The sequence below is a fragment of the Microtus ochrogaster genome, chromosome 5 (genome assembly GCF_000317375.1).
Source record: "Microtus ochrogaster isolate Prairie Vole_2 chromosome 5, MicOch1.0, whole genome shotgun sequence".
NCBI lineage: Eukaryota > Metazoa > Chordata > Mammalia > Rodentia > Cricetidae > Microtus > Microtus ochrogaster.
The window spans coordinates 57,796,714-57,816,163 of NC_022012.1; the positions used below are offsets into that span (position 1 = coordinate 57,796,714).

The 19,450-nt window shown below is 36.5% G+C and overlaps 1 protein-coding gene across 1 annotated transcript in view; it reads right to left on the reverse strand.

Annotated features, from left to right (window-relative positions):
* Mei4 (meiotic double-stranded break formation protein 4) overlaps nt 1-19,450 on the reverse strand; it is a 161,554-nt gene that overhangs the window by 102,461 nt on the left and 39,643 nt on the right. The window contains exon 3 of the mRNA XM_013346371.2: nt 6,465-7,003. Coding sequence (XP_013201825.1) covers nt 6,465-7,003 — 539 coding nt within the window. The remainder of the gene's footprint in view (nt 1-6,464; nt 7,004-19,450) is intronic.

A 19,450-nucleotide genomic window follows, 5' to 3' on the forward strand; every position in this document is an offset into this window, starting at 1 on the left:
TTTGGATTTCTTGTTTACTTAAGTAATATTATATTCTTCTGGAGTCTTTGATAAACTTGAAGAATGGTAAATTCTCTCATTTTACTTATTTTTATTCAATTCTAGCTTTATTATACTGTTGTCAGCAACAATACACCTGAGGATTTTAGCTTGTAAGGTTTGTTCTATGGCTTAGATGTGATTTATTCTGGATGACATTGTAAGTGTGCTTGAGAAGAAAGAATACATTCTTCTGTTGAGTAGAGAGCTCCGTCAGGGCCAGCTGACACCATTTGATCTACACTGCTCCTTTACTGAACTTCTCTCCAGATATGTTATTAATGTAAATGAAGAATTTAAGTCTATTAAGAGCAAACGAAGTTCAAAATTAGCAGAAGGAATGCAATAGCAAAATTAGAATAGATAAAAGGACAAGAGAACAAAAGAACGCTTTAAAAATCAAGTTGAAATTAATTTTATATAATGGAAAAATGAACAAATCTAAAGCAAAGACACAAAGAAAAGTTAAGTAAAATTACAGATACAAGGAGACACATTGGATGACAGCATGTTGGAGACACAGCGGATGTCTCAGGTATAAAAATAAATATTATGAAACTATCTTATGAACAATCTTAGCAAATCAAGTAACAGAATAAATGGACACACTCCTAGAAAAACAAAATTTAATCAACACTGAATGAAGAAGGAATAGGAAGTATGGATAAACTGATACGAAACAAGATAAACAATATAGTAAAAAATGTTGCCAACAGGTGAATTCTCTATTCTCACAGATTAATTCCATAAAAACAAACAAAAGAAATTAAAAAACAAGCACTCACAACTAATTTTACACCCTTTCTAACTATATAAAAAAATTTCAAAATATATCTATTATCAAAAGTGACCAAAAATGAGAGAGATACTTTATGTAAAGAAAGTTATTAAGACAATGTTTGTGAAGTCAGGTGAGTCTTCCATGGAATGCAAAACAAAGTCAACAAAATAGTAAAAGGATCAAACTTCATGTTCACTTCAAATGTATCCTGAGGATGCAGGCCAGTCAATCAACATGATACAACATGTTAGCCAAAAGTAAAAGAGAGAAAAGAATAATCTCAACATGTATGGGAGAAGCATTTACAAACTATGAATCAAACAAAATAGATACTGCAGGGCCTCATCCCAATGTATAAAGGATACAGGTAAAAATCCTACAGCAAAAATAATAATCAATAGACTTTAAAATATATTCTCTAGGTTTTGAAAAAGGTAAGGATGCTCACTCTTACCATTGTTCACCAGGCTTTTCCAGGTCTAGTCAGAGCAACCAATGAGAGAGAAGTGCAAGGGGAGGAAGAAAGATGGAACTATGTTGTGTCTGCTTTGTCTCTACCCCATCATATCCTAGCTCTCATTTTTGTGTTCACCCTCCAGTTGCTATAATATAAACCCACTGAGGGGGAAAAAGCATTCCATATTTATATGTAGTAAATAATTCATTCTAAATATGGATTCGTTTTGCTTATAGTCTATAAATTTGAGAAAAAGAGGATTGAAGGTAACATCTACTGTGGTGTTTTTCTAAATCTCAGATCTTATATGAATAGAAAATTTCTTCGGGTCCCAATGTATTAAAGAGTCATACAGATCAAATAATCTGAATAAGCCCTGACTTCTTTCATGATTGCTATTAAGGAAGGGAATACAGATACCTCTCCCCATGTCTGGATTATCCTCCAAGGATGCTCTGGAGAAGGAGACAAAGAAGATCTAAAAGATGTGCCTATACTTTTCTATGTCTCAGTGGTTGTAGTTGTCAGCACAAGCTCCCCTAGATTGTGTCCTTACCCACCAGGATGATCTGATTGACGGACTTTAAGAAAAGAACAACTTTTTCCCCACAAGGGCCTGGCCTATGAAAGTAGCCTCCACTGGGAAACACACAGTGAGTAAGCAACAGGCTTGAAGTTTCCATTGCTGTGGGCTGATCCTGGCAGGAACTGAGATATTGTTTCTTCTTCTGTCAGACCCACATTATAAGGTCCAGTGCTTCCTACATACTTCACAATTTCTGCCAAGTGTAGTCAGTAAGACAAGCACCTTCAGGAGAGCTCCCAGAGACAACAGAGAAGCAGATGAGATGAAGTGGAATGCCTTTCAAACACTAGGCAGAATTAGAATTGCATCCTCAGATACTCGAACAAACAAACAAAACCCTGACTTTCTTTCTTTCTTTCTTTCTTTCTTTCTTTCTTTCTTTCTTTCTTTCTTTCTTTCTTGCTTGCTTGCTTGCTTGCTTTCTTTTCCACAAGAGTAACAAAAATATTACTTTATTAGGATAGTGTAATTGTATTTTCTATTATATTATTTTAAATATGAATTTAAATAAATCATATGTAAAGATAAGTATACAACCTACTCTGACTATTAATCCTACAACAATAAACCTGTTATCTACACTATCTTAGTTCTGTCATTTGTTTATTGCTATTATAGAAATATAAAATATCATGGAATTATGATTTCACAGTAACAGTCAACAACTATATAACTTTAAAAAATAATGCTGCCAATCACTATCCCTTTGATGATACCAGGGAATGAACTCTCTATGGGACTAGTCCTTGGGTGCGCTGAGCAAGGAGAGTTCATTTCACCTTACGAATATGTTTTGATAGATAAAAAATTCTTAAAGTCATCCTCAGTAGGCTTTATCGATCTTATCTCTGAAAGAAGAAGAACAGTGACTGCCATTTTGAGGTGTTCAATAAATATGGATATGTAAGTGGAGGCCAGCAATGAATATGAAAGAGAAAGGAGGGGTATATGAGAAGGACTAGAGAGATGAGGCAATTGTATTATAACCTCAGAGAATAAATAAAATAGAACATGGCCCAATATGAAAAATTTTAAATCCTAAAAAGTATAAATGTCATTTTTTACTAGTATCACACATTAAATTTTCTGCAGGTATAATTAAAATTCTTTTTAAAAGCATAAATAAAACTTAGATAAGGGTTTTTCACCTATTTGTTTAGATTCTACATGCATATCCCTAGTTTGCTATATGGCTCTACTGACTTTCTTTTGATAGAAGGCATGGTCCTGATATGCCCTGGGGTGTTTTCTTTTAAGAATTCAGACTCACCTATATTCATTCATACAACCTTTGTTAGCAGAGTTGAAAGATAACAGTTTATTACAGGCTTCTAAGCAGTAAGCCCAGCCAGGGTTTCGGGTTAGTTATTGAGAAAGTGGATTCTTCTGTCAGTTTTATGTTTCTTCATCATGGGTTTCTACTGTCACTCACCCATGAACTTAGAAAGTTTAAAGACACCAAGAGGAAACCTTCTCAACCCATGTTCACATCATAATGCAGACCCTCACAGATGAGAGTCCTCTGAACAGTCATTGGTTATAAGGCAGACTGGTACTTCAGGTTGTTACTAGACAGCAAGCCTCCTCTTCTATGTAAACCACTAGGTTGAGTTTAATGGGGGAACAAATTTCTTTTGTGTATAAATGAAATTCTCATCTGTCCTTTGAGCCTACAGAGACTCTGACTCTGGAGATGGGTTTTGGCCCTCAACTTCAGACCCCCAGCATTTTGTCTCAAATGTTCTCCAAGACCCTCTTCTCTGAGTCAGGTTGGCCCTCTGATTCTGTGACAGGGAGAAAAAAGTAAGAACAAAGCAGCAACAGTACAGTTACTGTTATTTCATCTCATGATGTAAAGTTCTTTCTCTACCTCCTGTCCAAACTCATTCAAGAACAAAGACACGAATACGATAGATCACTCTAGGTACTGCCTTCTGTTTTCTATAAAGTTTACATGGGAACTTACCAAGCTCAATATTTTAACAGTATGTTCTCATAAATAATATTTATTTCTTATTGATTCAGCTCGAGCTTGACTTCCTTTTAGTAAGGTGATGTTAAATAATATTAATATGTTCCATAAGATTCCCTGTTGTTTTTCCAGAATAGAAAAGAAAGCTGGAAATTTCAGTAAGTTTGCAAGAGAATGTTATATACATCATGGAAAAGGTCAAAGTTTAATACATTGATATCAAACTGCCACTTAAACCATTTAGAATAATACTCTCTGAAATAGTTATAAGGACTGGCTTAAATAGTAAAATGTGTTTCTAATCCAACTTAATTAGGCATGTTTTTCAATCCGCTTCCAAATACAGCACAATAGTGAAAAGTATCAGACTGGTGTACCCAACCTTAGAGTTTCAATAACCATACTTGTAAAATAACCAATATGATAAGAGGGATTAAAAGAGAGAATATTCTCCTTTTTGTTCTCTGAAGTCAGAGGATAGTGGTACATGTCTCAAATTTTTGCAATGCTAGGGGCCACCTGTTTCCTTGTTCAGGGAGGTCCCAACCGGTAGATTTTAACCAGTGTCCAGTCTACAAAAAAATGAGCTATGAACTTATGAAGAAGAGGAAAGCAATGTGACTTAACTGCTATCTTGTTTAATTCAATCACATGGCATAAACCATAAAACTTCCTGGCACCACGTGAATTTCAAGTACCACGGGCATTCATTCATCGCATATCCCAATCTTTTTCCCCCATCTTTGTTGATTTGGTTTGTCTTCACCTTCCTGGATGGCTAATGGACTCATGGAAATGGGAGACCCAGAGAAGACTCAACCACAGCCTGCACTGCCAAGTGATAAGGTCAGTGCATTTCTATGGCATCATAAGGAGGCTGATGTCTCTCTCTGTGGCTACTGTAGCTGTCCACTAGCAGTAGGTGGTCTAGCACCTACAATTTTTCCTTTGGGTCCAGGCTCTCTGTTTCCCCATGTTTTCTCGGGGCTGTTGTAAAATCACATGTGCTTTCCAAGTCTAGCCACTTCTAGGAATCAGCTCCCTTTGGTGTCTGCCCAGTGTGGGAGGGGCATGACTGAGAAAACTCTTACTTCCCCTAGAGAAACCAGTAATTACATCAGGCAAAACAATGTGTCAAAATTAAAACAAAACAAAACAACAACAAAACCCACCATGGAGGTCTGGTAAATATTACAAAGAACTTAAAAGTACAAGACTCCTGTAACTGCCTTCCATGTGTACAGTAACCATTCTTGGAGACCTATACTCTAATATCATCAGCTAGATTAAAAGGGAGAATATTTTTCTTTTTCTTTCCAAGATCAATTAGATCCAAGGGTACTGTCAGACATCTCTAGAAATGTTCTGTAATTGTGGGGAACCACTTGTTTTTTTATATTTATTTATTTATTTATTTATTTATTTATTTATTTATTTATTTTGCTCAAGAAGTCCATGGAGACCTTACCTAGTGAATTCTAAGAAATGTTCAGTCTACAAAGATCAACGTTAATGCAGAGGAATGATTTCTTCAGTGCTTCCAAGTAAAGGCCTTTGACTTATGGTCACTAATAGAACAGCTGGTATAAGAAAGACTAGAAGACAAAGAGGACAAGATCACCAACTGGCACAAAAAGTAGAGGAGGAAGAGATGATAAATTTTGGCTAGCTTCAATGTCTTAACCAGCAAGCAAGGAGAGCCAACGCTTAAAATGACGGGTATGTTCAATAGTCCAAGGGATCACACTCACAGACGTTATAATGGTTCTAGTCTATATAAGATGTTTCTTGGACAACTTCTCACTAGTTAATTTCTTCTTGATAAGTAAAATGATATGCATATATAAACCTTCAGACCTCGGCTTAAAGCAGCATTTACTAACAAAGAGACAGCCTCACTATTGTTTTAAGCTAAAACTTGAATGATGACCAAATATTTAAAAGCCATGTGAGAAGGACATCTTGTTTATTCTAGCCACTTCAACAACTCTCAAAAGGCCTGAAAGCAGATCCTGGGTTAAACATTCTAGAGAAAATTCTTATAGGCCAAGAAACAATAAGAAGGTGCCCAAAAGATGCTCATTCCTTAGAGCCTCTAGAAATACTCTAACAGACTTTGATTTGAACATTTAAACCAGACTGCATTCTGGCTTCTGGTTCTCTGCCTAGGACGTGTAATGTAAATAACTCATGCCTTTACTCCTCCCTCACATCTATTCCAGACATCAGACAACAGCAACTTTATCACAGAAGTCATAATGTGGGGACCTTGGGCTTTAGTGGTTATCTGGAAAGGATTGCAAAGTTTGACCAATGGCAAACAAACAAAGATAGAAAAAATAAAAAAATACAAAGCAACAAAGTATAAAAATTAAAACAGTCAAAGTAAAAGAATTCAAAGTGGAGGCAGCAAAAGCTGGTGGCAGAGACATCTCAGGAGAGAACCACACGGTATGTAGCAACAGAAGCTAGAAACATTCAACTGGGAAGAGATGTGCACAGGTCTGGAGGCCCAGGTACAAACTCTGAGTCACCAATGTGAAAGAACCACCAAATACCTCTGCCAAGAGGAAAATTCATCGAAATTGCTCCGATTTTAAGTCATAAACAGGTAAGATATATTACTTACCCGGTTTATACTGTCGTTCGCTAAAATAGCCTGCAGTAGAGTTTTCTCAAATTCTTCCAACTTCTTCGAACATTTTTTAAGAATATGATTAGATAAATTAAAATCATCCATCAGTCTAGCTAATGTACCAACAGCTTCCATCCAAAAACTTGAGAAAGGGAGTTTGGGGTTACGGTAAAACGTGATCAGGCCATCTAACAACTGTGCAACCGAATCAGAAACTGTGGAGGAGTCTTTCTCAAAGTGGATCAAGTATAGTTTCAGACCACTGGATTCTGTCAGCTTCTTCAGTTCAAGCAGATGCTGTAAGAACTGCATGTGTGAAGACGGAGGATTTCCCAGGGTGGTGCAGGGCTTCTTCTCAAGAGGCAGTGGCAGAAGGGGCGGGGGGCTGCAGCTCTCCACAAGATGCTGAGACAACTCTGCAAGTTCGCTTCTTTGCTCACTTGACAAGACGCATCCAGAATCATCCATCAAAGCCACAGTATTTTCAGAACTTCTAGGTTCCTGATCTGGCAACGGGGGGAACACATCATGTCCTGAAATAGAAAGGGACAAAAGCATTATCTTCCTGCAGCTAGAAATCTTAAAACCAATATGATGATTTTATTCTAAATGAAAACACTACATAAAACATGCAAATGTACATAAACATTTAGCGAACAGTGTAAAAAATGGCTTAGATGCAAAACAGACATTGTTTGACTAATGAAATATTTTACGCATTTTCAATTAGACCCCTCATTCAACTACAAGCATGTTCCTAGAAAGTTACAATCATTCCGAGCTTTCTCCTCCATGCAGAACTGAAACAGTTTTTTCAACAGTTTGTTTTATTTTTAATTATCAGTATGCATGTGGGTCTGTATGTGGGTCTGTATAGCACAGCACAGTGTGCAGAGGCCACAAATGGGCATCAGATCCCTAAGTCCTGGATTGAGCCACAAACCTGATTCCGAGGCACTCTGCAAGAGCAGCAAGTTCTCCTAATCACTGAGCATCGCTTCATCCCCAACCAGAACAACCCTAAAAGGAGTATTTCCATCCACATGTGTGCTAGGAGAGCGCAGTACTCAAATTGAGCACTGACTACCCTGGCTGCTTGGTTTTAACACCCTCAGCAAAATGTCATGGGTGCACATGTTGGGAATGACAACATGAAAATTTGGACACAGAGAAGAATCTCCTCACAATCCATGAAAGGAATGCCAGTTTCGGCAAAAGAGTATCACGGTGAACTTTTACCTGTTACAGATTACAGTATTAAAGTCAAGTTATCAAACTGAATAAAAGAATAATTGTATTTTATTTTGAAAAGAGCTCTGAACAATTTCTATTTTACATCCACTCAGATTTACACCACTGGCTAAATGTTTGTGTACATCTTTTTTTTTAAATATTTATTTATTATGTATACAATATTCTGTCAGTTTGTGTGCATGTTATGAGGAGACATACTCAGTGCTGTAACTTGCTCCTGACTATGAGAAATCCCTCATGGTTAACAGATAAAACGAGCAAGGATCAGCATTTTTATAACTTATATCAAACCATAAAAATTTTCTAGATAAGTTACAGAGATATGATAGAAACACATGTAGGTACTTATAACAATAACCAGCTTAAATATTATAGAAAACTAACTCACAATAATTTAGGCTTTCTCATGGCATACAATCACCAATGTGTAGTCACTGTACAACATACTTAATCTCCTCCCTTTTCTTACTTTTAAGGATGGTACCTATAACTAATGTTTACATTAACAGCCAAGGCTTTCTTTTGGAAAACATTCATGGCTTAACTAGCTAAATAATGATGGGCAAGAGAAACTATACTGAGTATCCATATAGAAAGATGGAAGAACCACATTTTTCCTTAGAAAGGATTAAACAACTTGAGTGACAATATTAATACACTATAATCTCTAGCAATAGTCATAAGCAAGACATTTCTTGAGAAAGACAAGTATTTGAATACCCATACCTGTTTGAGAAAAACACAGCATGGAAACAGCAATGTGCCTCTGACCCGTTAAGAGAGTATTCCACAGCAGCAATAAGAACCTATGCATGTGCTTGGGTCTATTTTCAGAGATCTCAAAGCTAATAGAAATATCATACGAAGTGGATTTCAGTGATATGTAAAGAATACTCCATTCAACAGAATATGTACTCTGTAATAGCCAGGGGAGAGGCACTGAAAAAAATCTTGGGGGAAATTTAAAAGTAACTTGAATCATGTACAAGTAGAAACATAATTTTTAAGAACTTCTGAGGTATAGCTAGGGCAGTTCTAAATAGAAACGTTCATAGCAATATACTTTCCTTAGAGAATAAGAGCGATCTCAAATAACTTAATTAAGTACCACAAAACCTCAAATAAACAGTAACAATAAAAACCAAAGGCAGTAGATGGCAAAAAAAATTATAAATATCATGATGCCTAACCTCTATTGATCAGCTACTACATAACCTCTGCACCTATGGTTTGCAAAACATTGATGGAGATAGACAGACTGTAAGAATCAAAAGACCAGAAAATCTGCTGTGAGGTTGTGATACCTAGAAATGCCAAGGAAGTTGGATCCTTGATACTTCAACAACATATATATCTCTTACATACTGAATCGTATATTCTACTTCATTTTGGTGAACCATAGACCTTATATTTTTTGGTTTTTAAATTCTAATTTAAATCCATTTATCATTTCAAAATAGATCTCAATAATATTCAACAAAATAGAGCTCTTACCTTCCTGGAACATATCTTGTCATAGAAATACTTCCTCTGAACCACAGGAAGGATGGAGAAAATGCCCCTTACAAAACAGAATGAGCTTTTCTTTCCTGGTCCTGCCTTCAACTTACTGGATGAGGCTAAACCCAGTTTGCTAAGGCACTCAGTCTACTGAGCCAAACAATCTTATACCAAACCAAAGAGTGCCCAGACAGCTATTTCTCTGTATGTCCTCCTCCAATCACTTCCTCACATTGGCTCATGGCACCTTCATCTCTTGGACTTATTGATGAACATCCTCACCTACATGATCAGTCAGCCTCTGGCTCTGTCCTCCTCTAGTCTACCTTCTAAACAGTATCATTTTGGAGAAAATATTCCAGAAGCTTCACACATGCTATAGAATAGAGACCCCCCAAGGTCCTCAACTTAGCACATAAATCCTCTCATAGTTTGCCCCCCAACCTTCTTATGTAGTTTACCTTTGTCTTCACCCTCATATCATGCATGCAACTCTAAGCCCCACAGAGTTCACAAGAGATGCCTCACCATTTCACACAATGATGGATTTGCACATCCTTTTCCCCAAATGCATACTGATTCTTCAAATCCAGCTACTTCTCTGCTGTGAAACTTTCTAAGTTCTCACGAGGCTTAGAAAAGCCTTACCTACATGTTTCTACTACTCACCTACTCACTTTAACCTATCCTGAATATATTAGTGGCTCCTTACTGAAAGGAGAAGCTTCTGAGGGAAGAGTCTGTGTGGATGTTCCAGTTGTTTGATCCTGCCTCCTACATGGCTGGTGATGTGAACATTATTGAAAGAATCTCTCTCTCTTTCTTTCTCTCTGTCTCTCTCTGTCTCTCTCTGTGTCTCTCTCTGTGTGTGACTCTCTAACACATACACACACAAACACACTATGATTAAATCAAATAATATTCATTCAACTGTATTCAGCATAGGAATGTATAATTTGCCACTACCAACTATGATTTCCAAGCATTAATAATCATTATCCAACATACACTCATGCATCAAATAATGTAAAAGTAATGTTTATGCCACCTGGTGGTCAAACTGAAAATGTTATTTAAAGTCATTTCATAATTCTGTTTTTAATAATACTTTTTTATATTTTTTGAAATTATAAGATAATTAAATTTTAATTATAAGATAACTACATCTTGTAGTTATACTATAATTACAGATTCCCTTCCTCTTTCTAATCCTCCTCATGATCCCTCCTTCTCAAATTTATGGCCTCTTTATATATGGATTCCTAAATATAAAAATACAACCTGCTCAGTCTATGTTATCTGTCTTTAAATGATCTCAAGGCTGATCACTTGGTAGAGAATAATCAATTTTGGAGCTCTTAATGACAGTGTTCCAATTAAAAGCAAGTGTTTGTTTCTTGCTTTAGGAATATATATTTTAGCATATGACAAAGCATATTTGAGAAATGCTAACAAAAAGGTTCAGTTGTATTTTATCCAAGCACATCATCACTCTAACTTTAAATATACCAAAGGGAAATATCATATACATGGAAATAAAAGCAAATGGTGTGATGTCTCTTGGCTAAACTGTCTTTTCTGAATAGAAATAAAATAAAATGTGTATTTGTAGGCAGACTTTGTCCTAGGCAATTAAATACCACAATTCCTCATGCCTTCAAGTGCTCATTCTCTGGGATTTGCTCATTGTTTCTTTCCTGGAACATCTTCTAGATCCCCAAAGGGAACTTTCCTTACTGTTGTGCTGTTTTATCTGCGGTTTTCTCTACTTAAATATCTCCATCATGAAGCCTCAAAGAATTATTTAACTAAAGATTCTCAAGTCTGTATCTCTAATCCCAACATATTCTCAACTAATTAGTCTTTTCTGTCAGTTATTTTCTCTATTTTTAAATGATGATGGCATTTTAATAAGTAATTTTTTTACAAAATAATTATTAGTATTCTATTGAACATGTTTTAAAAATAGCTATTTCATATATCGTATGATACCAGGAATAAATAAATACATAAATAAATATTTATGATGTCTAGGTAAACTAATGAATTTCTAAAATTTGATCAGAGAGTAGAGTAAACAAATTAACATGAGTGCTCAGCATGCTGAAATCCCTGGGCGTGACCATCAAAACTAAAATAACTAGATATTGTAAGTCAGCTCATTTTGCTACACATCACATGAACAAATGCCTAATAGGAAATAACTTCAGGAAGTATTTACTGTGGCTCAGTGTGAGATGACGTAAGCCGTTGGAAACCCGAGAATCTACTTTGTGAGCCTTATACACTAATACATATTAATCTTGTCTATCTTTCTGTTCCTTGAGGTTTTAAAGTCTGTTCAGTCTATTCCCATTTCAGAAGGTTCTCTTGCATTAAACATTCTATGTGAATTGCTCTCTCGGGCCTCTCAAAATCTCTTTAGATGTCATTTCTTCAAAATTTCCTTCTCTAACAATAGTAACCTAAGGAAGCCTCCAGATGAATCTTCGTCCTATCTTCTTGTTTTGGTCCCCCAGTCTGTCACTGTCACTTCATGACCACTTCCCACTGATAATTTTGCTCTTCATCCTTAAGAATGCTCTAAGAAAGACCCAGATTTCCTGGCCTATCGCTATATCTCAGACCATGTAATTCTGAGTAAATGCTAAACAACATTAAACAAACAAAACCCTGTTGTATACCACAGCCCCTTTTATTGTCATGCTCATGAGATTATATGTAAAGAGCAGGGCTATGTCAGAGAAGTTTCTGTCTCCTGTCCAATTACTCTGCCTAAATAACTTATCACTCAGATAACATAAAGGATACCTTAAAGAAAATATACTTCTTGCGAAACGTATAACATAAGTCAAATAAATGTTAGGCTACTCTTCTATTTTCATGCTAGGAAACCCACAAGGCTCCTCACAAACAACTGCAAAAGCACTTTTGCCCTGGTGTCATGCATCCTTGGGCCGACCCTGGTTTTCCATTATTCTCTACAACACCCATTATTCTCTGCTCTATGACAAAGTCAACTTAAAGAGTTTTCAATTAGATTTTTATATTTATCTTTAGATGGTATGGGAAGTCCTTCTATCTATGTGTTGCTTTTATTTTTTTAATGAATAAAGAACTGCTTTGAGCCTATGGCATGGAAGAAGAGAACTAGGCAGGGAATGTAGGTTGTATGCTGGGAGGAAGAAAGGCGGAGTCAGAGAGAAGCCATGGAGTCGCTGGAGACAGATGCTGGGAGTTCTACCTGGTAAGCCACAGCCACATGGTAATATACAGATTAATAGAAATGAGTTAAATTAAAATGTAAGAGCTAGCCGATAAGAAGTTAGAGCTAATAGGCCAAGCAATGCTTTAAAATAATATAGTTTCTGCGTGATTATTTTGGGTCTAAGCTACCGAGCGGCCTGGAGAAACAAGTTATCCTTGCTCCAACATTTACACTGCTCCTTCCTGCCTAAAACACCTCAGTACACAGAGTCTTCTAGAAGTAACCTCTTCATGCTCTTTATTTAAAAATATCTAGCATAGTGAAATCTTTCAGTCATTTCAATATCTCCCTAACTTACATCGTAAAGGGAATACACTACAATTGTAGAGCAACAATTAAGTAATTGACAGGCACTCAATATTTCCATGGGGAAGATATCCAACTTGTATCTCAAATAAACATTTCAGGAGTATCTCTTATTTACATCAAATATAATAGTTTTGCCTTCACAAACACAGAATTAAAGAAAATATATAAGTCTCAAAATGCACTTTTGTTCTTTGTTCCCAAATGCATGGATTTAGAATGTTTTACCTGTTTCTTACTAGACTCTAAATCTCTATTATAGTAAGAGGCCACTTGTTTGTTCCCAGCTGGTCAGCCACAAAATAATCACACAGAAACTATATTAATTACATCACTGATTGGCCAATCATTTTAGCATATTGCTAGCTAGCTAGCTCTTACGTCTTAATTTAACTCACTTCCATTAGTTTATATTTTACCATGAGGCTCATGGCCTACTGGCAAAGTTCCAGCTGGCAGCTCATGTCCTTCCCTTCTGGTGGCTAAATGGAGTCTCTAAACTCTGCCTTGCTTCTCCCAGCATTCAGTTTAATTATCCCCACCTAGCTCTACTCTTTTGCCCTAGCACAGGGCAAGACAGTTACTTTTTTAACCAACTGTATTGACAGCATACAAGAAGTTATTCTGAAACAGCTTATTTCTCTAATGGTCACTCTTACATGCAGAAGAGAGTTGCTTGAAGCCTTTTAAAACCCAGTCCAGTCAGCTCAAACTCTATGCCAAATATACTAGACTTTCTAAGCATGGGGCCAAAAGTCAGTGTTTTTGAAGCTCTTGGGTGGTTAAAATGGGAGAATCATTGCTGTTTATTAATTTATATTTATTGCACTAATTTTGGTGAGAACAATGACTTCAGCCTTTTCTGTGTCAATGCAAACATTTTCATGACTCCCAGAATGCTTTCCTACTTTCTCTCATTGTGTTTATCTGTTGTTGAATAATTCTAAGCTCAGTTAGCAGCTCCCTTTTCTCCCTTGCAAAAGTAGAAGCTTTACTAGTCTAGCTGTCAATTACACCTAGGCCTAAGTCATTATTATTTCCTTCATGATTTTATAACAACAATGCAATCCATACAGAAGTGATAGCAAGAAGTTTAAAACTCCTAGTTAATTTAACCAAATGATCTCTCCATTGTCACAAAAATGCTACTCACCGAAAACAGCCCCACGTAAGTTGAACAACTGCTTCCTCCTTGATTATCATCACAGTCCCAATATTCCTTATTCTTCCCGTTCCACAGTCAGTCTGTTTTATGTTTATTTACTGAGCATTCTTTTTTCAAGACAAGTGAGTGGACTTTTCTTTGAAGAGTTGGCTCAGCCACCACCTTCTGGGGCTCAGTGCCCATCCAATCTAACATTTCTATTCTTTTCCACTCTTGCCAATTCAACACCAAGGCTGTTTTAATCTCTTCTATATTTTTAACAGACTGTGATATCTTGATAATTGGTTCAAGTTATTGTCTGTTATGTGAATAGAAATTTTATTACTTTTGTTTTGTCACTAAATAAACTGCAGAAATTAGAGTTGTATTGAATAAGAAATGAACTGATCAATTAATGTAACCAGTTCAAGATATCTTGCCTCTCTAACAACACAAGAACTCCTAATGAGTAAACAGGCAGTTTCTTCCTTTCTAGTCTTCAAAATCAAGCACCACACTAAGAGAACACGGCATGTTCAAGTACCTGAGGATCATTTCCATGATTTTAGTAGATTCTCAGTATTTCTGAATTTAACAGTATTGAGAATATTATAACCTACTTTGAGTGTTTCCATAAACTTTCAATCCATTAACACCTTAATTAAATTGTCAACTTACTATATCATATTTAAAAGCACAAAAGATCTCTGTAATTTTAATCCACATCCTATTTCATCATCCATCAATTATACTCTCTAAATCATGTCCATATTGTTGGAAGACATTGTAGAAAGGTCGATCTACAGTTGTAGGCTTTGCCTCTGTTGATCCTGATTGCCTCGTGCAAGTCATGCATATTTTATTAATGTATACCTACTTAGATGAAACAGATAGGAATACTAATTAGAAAAAGTACCAGACTGGGCTGCCTGCCTGAATATAAACCCATTCTGACTAGAGTATTTTTACAATATATTGCAGATAGTTAGTGGTTTTGGAGATTGGTATAGTTTCAAGGTATTATTTTCTTTCACACTCCATATATTGAAACCTGTCTATAAAATGTAAGCCTTGTTAAAAAGGCATCAAAAAGTTGTAGTTAAACACTACAATACTATATTATTTTCCTAAGCTAATTATTTTGTATTAGGGAAATCCAACAAAATTCAGGAAATCTTGGTTACTACTTTATTTTGACATCCTTATTTCTAGTATGGCTATCGGGGGCAGCTCCACCTTCCTGTTCTCCTTCTTCAGAAGGAGCTATTAGCTCCTATTCCAAACTAATGACATCTCAGACTGTCTCTCGGTAACTGCTAAGCTTACATCTTAAAATAACCTGGTGTCTCCAATGAAACAATCTTGCAGCCCTAAGTTACAGAAAACAATTATAAAACTATCTTTAATCTTCACTTTTGGTGACTACTGAGAGTGTTTTCTACAAGCAATGACAATCATGATAAAACCCACAATACACACCCTAACTGTCTTTAAGAACCCTGATTATTTACCTATTGTTACTCCTGAGTACTGAGAGCTCCTGTGAAGTCTATTAACCCAGGTGAGGGTAGACTGCCCTGAACCCATGCTATCCCCTGAGAGATCAAAATTGGCATGTGTATCTAGAATTGTTCTCACTTTTATGTAAATACCGCATTCACTGCAAGAGACATCCAACAATGTATTTTCCAGTATCAAAAAGAAATGGAAAAGATATTGGCTCATTAAGTTGCCTTCCTTTCTCTTTTTTGTATGAAGTATTTTTAGACCTTGTAAGTAATAAAAGCTAAATCACATAGGCAGCCATCACTGTAGAAAGAAAAATAATTCTGTCTCAAACTGGGCCTGATGTACCTGTAATCCAGTACTGGAGGGGCTGAAGCAGGATGTGTTTTAGTTGAAAGGCAGCCTGTGCTTGACAGAATCTGCATGTCAGAACAAAAGAAACTGTCTCTGTTCTAATCCCCTGTAAGGAGGATTTTCCTTCTCTTCTTATGGCCAGGAGGCTAGTCAATAAACTACATTATTTTTGTTTCAAAATGCACTAATATGGAATCTTTTCATTGACTTGCTGGCCTCTACATCTGTTCTAGTTTGTTTTCTGTTGCTGTGCTAAACATCATGGCCAAAAGCAACTGTAAAGGAAAGGGCTTGTTTGGCTTACAGATTATATACAGTCCATCACTGATGGAAGCCAAGGCAGGAAACTGGAGGTAAGAACTTCAGCAGAGACCGAGGAGGAATGTTGCTTACTGCCTTGCTTCCTCTGGTTCAGCTACCTTTCCTTATGTAGCTCAGGCCCACCTGTCTTGGGATGGTACTACCCCAGACAGGTTCAGATCTCCTACGTAAATTTTCAGTCAAGACAACACCACACAAACCTGACCACAAGTCAGTTTGATGGAGGCAGTTCCTCAACTGAGATTCCTTCTTTCTGGGCATGCCAAGACGTGTATGAAGTTGACAAAAGTTAACCTGCACAATCTACTCCTTGTCCAATTTGACACACAAACAGCAGTTTCAATTTTGACTGTATTTTAGAATAACCCAAAGATTATGGAAAATGAAATGCTCTGATGCTTTAGTCCAATCCCTCACCTCTAGATCCTGCTGTCACTCCTGGGAATCAGGTGATTCTAGCATCCTAGCCAAGGCTGAATAGCCCATGCATACCAACACTAAAGTGACAAAGACCTTCAGAAATACATCTAAAATAAAAAAGTTATGAAATAAAAACTACAAAGCACTTTGTGGTTATGCATTTTTGGAGTGTGAGGATCTCCTCATGGGAACTCCTGATTACTAATGTAGACTTGCTGGTGCAGAGGGTCTGGACTGATTTGTCATTTGCTGCTAAGTGGCATAAAAGAGCACTTCAGCTTGCCGTTGCTGTGTTCACAATCTGAAATCTCCCCTCCCCTCCGTCCCCCTCACTACCTCTCTCTCCAGATCACGCCTCTCTGACTCCAGCTATCCCTGTGCTGTCGCTCTAGTTCTATTGCACAGCCGCATAGAGCAGCCCACCACCACGGCCTGACAACTGCTCAGAAATTGCAAATATGATGAGAGGCTTCACGGTTCACTGAATAAGAACTAACCAAATGAGGTCAAACATTCATACAATACACAGGTAGAAGCATCTCAGAGTAACTGAGAGAAGAGTAAATTCATAACCAAATTAGGTATTAAAATATGCAAACCACAATCTAATTTGTATGAAGTAGGTCAAAGAATGGGAGCATTCTGTTAAAAATACTACTTTACAGAAAGAAATGGGCAAATTACACTAAATTCCAGGGTTAACGGTATTTGTTATCCAAATAACAGTGGGCAAAAGCAAGATGTCTAAACCCTACATATTCTGCTTTAATTACAAATTAGAACATTTTAAATATTATAAAATATGTAGAAGGAACAGAATCATTTAAATTTTCATCAGTCATCTTTCACCAAGACACATCAGTCAACATAAAATTCAAACTCGCTCTATGAATTACAATTTAATTTACATTGAAAAATTCACAAAGCTTCATGAAAATAATTTCTATTATTTCACAATTATTAGCTTGATTTGAAATTATACTTTAACTATAGTCCCAAAAATACTTTGAACAGCAAACCTATCTCTAAGATCTCACTGAATCTAAAACCATGGGAAAGCAGAAAAACAACTCAGTTGATTTTCATATGAATTTAACTTAAATAATAAAGAGGTATTTTTAAAACCAGAACTTTGAGAATATAAAAACCCAGATATCAGTGAACAATCTCTTCCCTGTATATTTTACATCACAAACACTGGCAGAAATACTTTGAATGTATTAAAGATGTATAAGCAGTATTTATCTTAACCCGAGAAAAATTGGATGCTGAAAACAACAGTCATATACTTTCTCCAGATTAACTGATGATGTGAAACAACAGGTTTTTCACTGATTAAGAACATCTCACACTACCCTAATGTTTCCTTTAGCAACCCAATATCTCAAGACATCCCTGTGAAGTATTCTCAGCTGACTGTGTTCCACGTATACCAAAATGTGCTACTGTATGTACTATTCTTAGAAATATATCAACATCTTTTATTTTTAGGTCAGTTACTTTATTATGTCCTGGAACATAATGTAAGTACATGTTGTACAGTTCTGGATCTGTGATGTGAAATTTATGTGTTAAAATTGTTTTTTTTTTCAATTGTCTACAATTTTCTGATGTTCATTCATAGCAACATATTTATTTTTATCTTAGTTAACTTGCACACTTTTCAAATGATTTTTATAGTTTCGTCCAATTTAAATTCCCAAAGGTTGCCAGTATGAAATATGCAGAATTCCTTCATAATTATGCTTTACCTACAAAAAGTCTTTAAAATTGATATAAGAAGTAGATACTTGATACTGCCTCTCTCTTCCTATCCCACCAGCTTGCATCCAGAACCCTCCCCACTTCTGCCTCCCTTCCCTCTTTGGGCACATAACATCAACCAGCTCAGCTTGTCTGGGCACTGGAGCGGAATCCTGAGGGTAACCAGGCAGGCAGAAGCTCCTTTGTTTCAATAGCCTGCCTGCAGCAAGTAAGGTAGGTGCTTTGTTTACGAGCTACCCAACCAGCATGGAGATCTGATCTCAGCACTAGGAGAAACATCACTCGAGCACCATGAGAGCCATCACTGGGGAGTGCCATCACTGGAAAGGTACATCAGTAGGCAAGGAGACCTGATCCTGTAAAAGAAGATCCATAGGGGAGCATTCGGAGGAAGAGATGGGCAGGTGCCAATGCAAGAATTCACCCAACAATCTGAAAAGCAACATGAAAACACCAGAACCCAGCGACCTCGCAACAGGAGGACATGAACACCTTAATCAAGAAGAATTAGAAAAAATTGACTTTATGAAAGTGATTGACGCCCTTAAACAACATGTAAAAAATGCCCTTATAGAAATGGATGAAGTGTAACAGAAAGTTTGAAGAATTGAATAAATCAGTGAATGATACCCTGGGAAACCAAGGAAAAACAATCAAACAGATAATGGAAACAATTCAAGACTTGAAAACTGAAATGGAGGCAAAGAAGAAAACACAAAGAGAGGGCCAGATGGACATGGAAAATCTAGGTAAACGAATAGAGACTACAGAAACAAGCATAACCATCAGAATACAAGAGATAGAAGTAAGAATCTCAGATTCTGAAGATACCATAGAGAAAATAAACGCACTGATCAAAGAAAACAGCAAATCCAACAAATTCTCATCACAAGACATTCAGGAAATATGGGACACAATAAAAAGACCAAACCTAAGAATAATTGGGATAGAAGAAGGAGAAGAAGTGCAGCTCAACGGTCAGGAAAAATATTTAATAAAATTGTAGAAAACTTTCCAAACATAAAGAAAGATAAACCTATGAAGGTTCAAGAAGCATACAGAACACTGAATAGGCTGGATCAAAAAAAAATCCCCTCGCCATATAATAATCAAAACACAAAGCATACAGAATAAGGAAAGAAT